General features: G+C 43.4%; 1 protein-coding gene across 1 annotated transcript; it reads right to left on the bottom strand.

Annotated features, from left to right (window-relative positions):
* Positions 1–4,356: 4,356 nt before the first annotated feature.
* Positions 4,357–8,525, bottom strand: egr1 (early growth response 1). The gene is made up of 2 exons (XM_036568842.1): positions 7,829–8,525; positions 4,357–7,009 (listed from the first exon to the last, which is right to left on the bottom strand). Exons 1-2 carry the CDS (start codon positions 8,034–8,036, stop codon positions 5,640–5,642), a joined length of 1,578 nt encoding a protein of 525 aa, XP_036424735.1. The 5' UTR covers positions 8,037–8,525; the 3' UTR covers positions 4,357–5,639.
* Between the last annotated feature and the right edge of the window lie 211 nt (positions 8,526–8,736).

Here is an 8,736-nt window from a genome sequence, read left to right as displayed (position 1 = left end):
CTTCAACCAAGTCAATATACAAAGCAGGTCAGAGTCAAAAGTCAGAAAAACTAGCGAGGCAAACTTGGAAACACAGCCAAGAACTAATGAGGGGGTCGAACATTTGTTTTGCCTTATTTAAAAAAAATAAAAACGGCTCCTTTGTGCGAATTGGCTCCTAACATTAACCTCAAAGAACCGGCTCGTTTGCGAATGACACATCAGTACTTTAAAAGCTCCCACACAGAAAGTTATTACATAAAATGGTGTTGCATATGCTGCCTAATGCCTGAGACATTGAGTGTGTTTACATGCACTTAATAATCCGATAACTGCAGAAAATCAGATTTTGTCATTAATCCGACCAATATGCTTACATGCACTTGAATAATCAGATAATGGGGAAACTCCGGGTCTACATGAGTCAGACAGTAATCAGATTTCTGCTTTGCAACCAACCAATAAACTCACAGAAGAAGACATGACTTAAACTTCATGCTGCAGCTTTTTTCTAAACATCGACTCACTTTACCCGAAAATATGAACATACATCACGTAGAAGATGAAGAATATTTAAATCCTTCATTTCATCAAGCATGTAGTTGGTTTCAGTGTCGCTCCAAAAGTGTTTTGCTGCGTCTCAGAGCAATGCTGCTCGCTTATTTCTGGTACCGCTGTCTGTTTTTGCGCATGTGCAGACGGAGAAATCTGAAAGAAATCAGAGTAAGAGTTTACACGTACTGAGAAATCTGATTACTGAGCTAAAATCCAGCCTCTTTATCAGATTTCTTAATCAGATTTCTAGACCTTACTTCGAAATCAGAGTATGCTTTGTACACAACCATTTAAATAATCAGATAACCGCAGAAATCCAATTATGATCGGATTATTGAGTGCATGTAAATGTTTTACATTGGTATTCAGATTCAGGTTTGACCAGCAGGCATTTGTAAAAGCTATACATGCACAGAGGTTCAAGGCAACATAGTATTTTTTTTTTCAGATTTAACACTGTTCTACCCTCTTAAAAAAGATGGTTCTTCAAGGATTCTTTAGAATAAGACATGCTTCTGTCTAGATCCATGAACACTAAAAGAACTCTTTGCATGATTATAGGAATGATGGAAAATGTGCTGTCATTGGTTTTATATAGAACCTTTTTGAAAATGGTTCCATATAGCTCTCAAAAGGGTTTTGAGAGCTATATGCTATTGTTATAATGTCAAGCTTGTATCAATACAAAAACCTTTTTGGGTGCAGTATAAAACCCTTTTCAAAAAGGTTCTAAATAAAACCATATACAGCACATTCTCCATCAGTCTGGAGAACCCTTTTATGATGCAAAGAACCCTTTCAAGATGCAAAGAACCCTTTTATCATGCAAAGGGTTCTTTGAGTGTTCATGGTTCTATATAGAACCCTTGAAGAACCATGTTTTTAAGGAGCATTATTGACATTGCATATAGAACACAGGGGGCATATAGATTCTCTGGTTGTTTTGGATAGTAAGTAAATCTCATTTACAAAAATGGGCATCTGCAGAACCCTCCATGGGAAGGTTCTTTAGGGAATCAAATGTGATTCTTCTATGCCAAAGAATCTTTTTGGCACTTTTATTTTAAGAGTGTAGGTGGATTTTATTTTAAGAAGGAGGTGAAACATGATTATATTGGTTAATATTAATTTTTTAACGTGGCTTTGTTAGCCAAAAGGCAGAAGACATTAAAGTGGTGGGATCAAGAATTACAGGAAAGAATTTTGTCATCAAAATGCTATGATGATTCGTGCTTAGTTTGAGCAGGGATATGAAATAACAGTGAAATAAAAGGTCAGTTTTGATTTCAGGTCATGTAGACAAGAATATGAGAAATGTCAGTGACACTTTATTTTGAGTGGTCCTTTTTACATAAAACAACTGTCAGTAACATGTCAAGAACATATGAGGGTTAGGATAAGGTTTTGGGTTGAGGTTAAGGTTAGGGTTAGGATTATGGCCAGGATGAGGGTTAGGATTAGGTTTTGGGTTGAGGTTAAGGTTAGGGTTAGGATTAGGGCCAGGATGAGGGTTAGGTGTTGGGTAAGGTTGGTAAGGTTAGGTTCTGCGTAATGGAAGTAACACATTTACATCTATTTAATGTAAGTAATGTATCAACAGAACATCTACAAGATTTTTACTTCAGTGTAACCAGATGCTTCACTACTGATACTTCACTCATATGTTGTTGACGTGTTACTAATAATCTATTAAGACTTTATTAATCATCTACAAAGGACCACTCCAAATAAAGTGTGACCAAAATGTCTTCTTTGCTTTGTTAAATTGTTCTTTTCTATGTTGTCTATATATATAGCAGCTTGATTTTCTCCTCTCTCTCAAAGATGAAAGCTTTAAGTGCTGTTTATCTGATGGGGGCAGTTTTGGTGTCTACTAAGTGTTGCAGGTGGTTGTTAGGAGTCTCATTTTTATATATTTTTGTATCATTTTTTGAACTCCAGTTCTAGAAACTCTTCTTTTTTGCACTTCCCTCTATTTTCTTATGCTTGTGAATGATCTTACATCGATTCACCTAAAAAAAATAATAACTTGGCCATTTTGAGCCTGTTTGTCTGTTCCTCTGTCTCCCTGTGTAAATATATGTATAAATATTGCTGCTGTCCGATCTCCATTTTTGTCATTTTTCGAGTTTTGACATAATTTGAAAATGCCTGTTGCCCTTTACATTGTTTGTAAATTTCATGATGAATGGACCAAAAGAAACAGCCCAAAATGACTTTTAAAAAAGTCTGGCTCCATTGACTTACATTAAAAGTAAAATGTGTTTTTCCTGTAAATTTACCATTTTTGAGATACAAGGTTTTTTTTTCCAACAACAGCGGAAATGTGTGTATGGCTATCACATCTACATCTACTATCACATCTGTAGTGTGTAGGAGCGAGCCTGCCGTTGTTCTAGCTCGCAGCATAGAGCAGATACTCATCAAGCTTCACTGGAGCCGCTTATAGAAAGTCAATTTGGGATTCGGAGACCAATTACCTTAATGACTTCACTTTTCTTTATTTTGCCTCCAACTCTGAGTCTCCCTCGCTCTCTCCGGCTCTCTCTCGCTCTCACTTGCTTGCTTGTTATTCCAATTTTAGCCGTGTTTGAGTTTGCTCTTATTTTGTGGCTGGATCGCTTGTACCAATATTGCTTCACACTTTGGGAAAATCCCCTCAGATTCTCGGCGAGCTCTTTCTCCATCCCAGCCCTCCAGCCACACCCTGAAACTTTGCAACTTCGGCTTAATCTTAGTCTGATTTTCCACATTTGTCAAGGCTGACTTTAATTTTCCATTTGAATTCTGAAACGTCTGATGAGAGATTTCTCACTTGGCTGTCAGGCCGAATGATAATATCACTCTTGTGCTCTTGTGAGATAGAGGATGGAAACGCGAGCCAGAGTCTTTGCTTTTTGCGTTCTGCTGCTTTCAAACACAGACATACAGATGCACCCACGCATGCAGCCGCTCGCTCTTACTTTGTCGCTCCCCAGATCCATTCAACCTGTTTCTTCCCAGCCGTGGGAGAGTGGATGTATGGAGAGAGCTCGTAGTTTCATCTGATCTTTTTCACCGGCGTAGAAATTAGCCTGTGCAGATTATTATTACCCCCTTTTACAAAGGCGTTCAGGCGTTCCAAAGGTAGCAGCAGCAGCACAATGGAGAAAAAAGAGCAGGCTTCATCTTAAAAGCAGCCTGGATATGAAGACTTTTCCTCCCTGACAAACTCAATAGGCTCACGAGCCCATTAGAAGGGCTTCATATTACTGCTGACTGATTTTACAAGATTGCTCCCTATGTATAATTAAGCCCCAAGCGCATGCAGTCACAATCGCGCACGCCGTCTTTTGATAACACGCGCTCACGATGCCGAGGAGACGTCTGATAAGCTGCGAAGGAGAGGGGACTGTCTGATTGATCTGCACTATCAAATGAGTGATTGACATGGCGGTGTACTGGATTCCTAAACAAAGAGCACGTGTGAAGTTTTTGGCTGCTACATCAGTTATTATTCTTCATTCAGAGTTTGCCTCTGTAATTGAACCAGTCTGAGATTGTAGGATTGTATGATTGTAGGATGTCTAATTTGCTGGTTTTGATTTGAGCAAATGTGCCTGGATTCCCCACTTTGAGTGCATTATGCTTATATGTACATATAATAGTTTATTTTTTAGAATAAAAGTCTAAAATTATATATGAAGCAATGCTCATAACTGTAAAGCATAAGGTTGATATAAGGGTTTTCAGCAGAGATTATCTTCACGCTTGCTATTTCTGAGATCAGTCCTGCTCTGCACAATCTGTTGCTAAGCAATAAAAAGCGAGACGGAGATTGAACATATATATATTTATATTTTATTTATGTTTCCGTTCAGGAAGGATATCTTGTACACCAAATATCCCATTGGCAGTTAAGCGCATTCAATGTGTTTAGAAGCCATAAACAGTCACTTTTTTTCTGAACAAACACAAATACAAAATAAAAATAACAACAAAATAATGGACTGCATGTAAATAACATACAAAAAATTCCCATGCCTACTCAGTAGGTAACTACAGCATTCCAACTCCTGTAGATATGTACATTTCAGTTACAAAAATATAGTTTTCTTTTTTCTTTCTTTTTTTTTTTTTGCTTACATCCCAAAAACATGATGCAGTGCCCTCATATTCTTTCCCTTCGTTCCTTGAAATGACTTTCCAAACAAAGAAGAAAAAAAAAGGAAAAAGAGAAAAAAAATCCCTTACACCTTAAGGCTAGATGCAAAGCATCCACTCTCGCATATATCTGTCAAAACATCTGCAAGGCTTCTCAAAAGGCACCGAAAAATTTGAAGATTTGTTGTTGATGTTTTTTTTTTTCCTGTATTTTTTTCTCCCCTCTGTTAAGCAAACCGTTGTTGTCACATTTGAGAAAGAGAGAGAGAGAGAGAGGAATAGTACCAGTGGATGATATTTACAAAATAAGAGAAAGTAACATCACTCTTACACATGCGTCGGAATACTTAAGTGCTTTTATCCAAACAAAGTCAAAAAACTTATCACAGCATTTTCACTACGTACTACAGAATGTATAAAATATGGCCCTGCTCAATTTAGAATAATACAATGCAAATATTCAAATCAATTTTCACAACAATGGTACTAAAAAGTAAAAACGAAAAAACTCAAACATGGCACATGTACAATATACATATACTGTAGCTTATGTATATTACTCAATGTCTTTTTGTAAATGTGCTCCTGCCTAAGTGAGGGCTTTCGAGCTTGAAACCTGCAGGCATTTCAATATAACGTAGTCCTTGTTGCTCGTTCTTTGTAATAATACAGTCAGAGGAAAAACAAAGAAACTTGCCAAACGCCTGTTGCTTCACTTTTTGCCATTCTTAAAGTCTTGAATGCCTCGTTTTGAAGGGAAAGGATTCTGCGGCGAGAGAGCGAAAAGAAAAAAAAGATCCCTTTTCTCATTTGACCGTTTGCGTAACTGAAAGTCGCAGAGAGTGCAGACAGAAAAGTGCTTTTTGCAGAGAGAGGTCTGACAAGTCCATGACGCTTGCTGTCCCTCTCAGACAGGAGCTGAACCGGATGGAGGAGTAGAGGGCTCGTCCGGGATCAGAGTCTCAGCAGATGTCTGCTGTCCGTGGGGAGAGGGTGGCTGCCTGCATGTCGGGCAGCGGGGTGGTGACGGGTGAGCTGTAGATGTTGCTGGCCACGGAGGTGGGGAAGGACGTGGCCACTGGCGTCTGGAAGGTGCTGGACGCTGAGGGGTAGGTGGTGGCGATGGAAGGGGATGGGTAGGAGGTGTGGACTGGGGAGGAGTAGCAAGAGGCCACCGGGGATGGGAAGGAGGAGCCTGGGGACGGGTAGGAGGCGATAGGAGAGGGGTAGCTGGATGCGGGCGAGGGGGCTGAGATGGAGACTGAGGTGACAGATGTGTTCTGGGCGACAGCGGCGGCCGTCTTCTCGGCCTTCTTGTCCTTCTGCCGCAGGTGGATCTTGGTGTGGCGCTTGCGCTCGTCGCTGCGGGCGAACTTGCGGCCACAGATCTCGCAGGCGAAGGGCTTCTCGCCCGTGTGCGTGCGAATGTGCGTGGTCAGGTGGTCGCTGCGGCTGAAGTTGCGCATGCAGATGCGGCACTGGAAGGGCTTCTGGCCTGTGTGGATGCGGATGTGGCGTGTCAGCTCATCGGAGCGCGAGAAGCGCCGGTCACACGTCTCCATGGGGCAGGCGTAGGGCCGCTCATGAGGGGGTGTCTTGCTTGGCCTGTTGGGGTACTTACGGACGCGGCCAGGCTTGATGAGCTGTGACTGGTAGACGCCCTTCAGGTCCTGTGATCCGGTCTGTGTGGCGAAGGCCTTGATGGTGGACAGTGGCGTGAGGGAAGGTTGCTGGCCTGCCTGCGTTTGAAAGGGCTTCTGGTCAGGTGGCACAAGGCTGATCTCACCCTGCTGCTGGGGGAACAGATAGTCAGGGATCATGGGCACGGGAAAGCTGGCGCTGCAGGCCTTGCCACCAGGGTAGGCCGGGGGTGGGTACGGCAGGGAGCTGCCACCTACTGCCGAGGGGAAGCCGGAGCCGGGCTCGGGAAAGATGTCGGGGCTGGCACTGGAGTAGGTGGGAGCAGCCGAGTAAATGGGGTTGGGCTCGCTCTGGTGGACCGAGCAGCTCAGGCTGGAGCCAGATGCCGACGAGGATGGGGAGGAAGAAGAGGAGGAGGAGACGGAGGACGAAGGGATGGAAGATGAAGCTGCCGAAGAAGAGGGAGTGGCCTGAGTGACTGAAGAGGAGGGGATTGTGGCTGGGGGAGGGTTGATGCCCACCAATCCGCTGACAAAGCTGAAGAGGGGCTCCGCCCACAGGCTGTTGCTGCAGTTGGCGGCAGGTTCGAGGGTGAAGCGCCCTGTGTAGGAGATGGGGGGCAGCCTCTGGGTGGGGTAGCTCTGTTCAGCCAGGGACTTCTCGCAGTTCAAGGCGATTTCTGGAAGAGTATCTGCAACAACAACAACAAAAAAGGAGGTTGAGCGGCATGTTCTAGATGGATGTTTCTCAGCTGCCCTGAGCCACATTAATGCACATTAAAGATCCCTGAGGTGTTTGAGATGGGGGACCCTGCTGGCAGCAAAGCCTGTGTTTCCCCACTCTCCCAGACAAAGCAGCAGGTGCTGATGGAGAAGCGGGAGAATCCCCCCTCCTCAAACGCACACATGCTGCTGATCTTCCCACAACATACACACATTTGCCGATCTCCCTCAGAGACAAACGCTCAAGCCAGCGCTAGCTAAGCCATCTGCATTCGTGCTTCTCTCCTTCCCTCTCACAGTTCTTTCATTCCATTACATAGCTAAAGGCAGCTGATCATTCACTCTGCAATTTAGCTGACTTGAAAAATGCCATTTAAGTTACGCTGTGCTTCTTTTTAGATGACTGATTTCAATGCACATTCAGTGCTGATGCCCTAAAGATTGATCTTTAAGAATACATTATTAAGATTGCATGTTTTTATTTATTTAAATAAGGATTCTTTTCAGTCAGACTTTTTTAACAATGAGGACAAATTAATTAAACTTAGTATTATGAATTCCAAACAATGCCAAATTAAACCAGAACTACACAGTTCTCTGCATTTAGTTCACCTTTAAAGCTATGCAGCCCTTGCACCCTTTTGCATTAAAGTAAATACTCCATAAATATATATATATGTGTGTATATATATCTGTATATCTATATACATATCTATATATATACATACATATATACATATACATATATTTTCCACATGCAGCAGAATGGACTTAGTTCCAGCCCTTACCTCCAGTCAGGTGGTCGTACTGCTCCCCTGCTTCTCCGGAGCTGAAGCCCGTGCCCTCAGGCGCGGAGGCGTTCAGGAAGGGGGTCCCCGCGGAGCTGAGCATGATCATCTCCTCCAGCTTGGGGTAGCTATCCATAGGTGAATGAGGGAAGCTCAGGGGGTCCGAGATCTGCAGGGCAGGCAGAAGCTCTGTCTTGGCTACAGCCATCTCTCTGGAGTCTCTGTGCAGAGTGCAGAGCAGCGTGCAGGGGAGGAGAGTGAAAGAGATCACCAGCTAGCCCCTCTGGGACGAGAACGGCGAAGATGCTGTGATGCCTCTTCTTCCTCTTCTCTCCGGCTGACCCTCCTCACTGTTTCTCAGAGCTTGAAGGCTCCTCGCTTGGTTTTCCCCCTTTTTTCGCTTCTGGTCCAGGAAGGTGTGAACATCCACTTCTTCTCAGAACAGATGACTTGAGAGTCAACGTGTGACCATTCCCTAACACAAACAGGTCAGATCAGGAATTTTAATATGGACCTTTTTGTTGTTGTTGCTTTGGTCCAATGAAGTTCTTATCAGCCTTTTTTGGTAATATTTTTGGTTATTACTTTGAGTTCACTTCTGTATTTTTGATGTGTGCCTGTGTGTTTGCTATATCGCAGTGGGTTGCCTATCTGCTGTCTAGCGCTGAGTCGCTTAGGTTCTCTGCTCTTGCTCGACTCAGAGGTTCCCTACTCCTTTATATACCCTCTTGTCTGTGACGTAGATGTCCATATATGGACTGGAGGAAGGACCATATTTAGGCACTGCAGTGGAGGACACATGACGTTTGCCTAGAGGTGGGGGGGGTGAAAGAAATAGCAGACTGAGTGAGCTTTAGCCTTAAAGTCCGTGCAATAAATCGAGAGGAGAAGCCCGTGCCTCCCTCCTC

Source organism: Colossoma macropomum, unplaced genomic scaffold (assembly GCF_904425465.1).
Source record: "Colossoma macropomum unplaced genomic scaffold, Colossoma_macropomum, whole genome shotgun sequence".
Taxonomy (NCBI): domain Eukaryota; kingdom Metazoa; phylum Chordata; class Actinopteri; order Characiformes; family Serrasalmidae; genus Colossoma; species Colossoma macropomum.
Note: the sequence above shows the minus strand (reverse complement) of the source record. Positions and strands in the feature narration are given on the sequence as shown.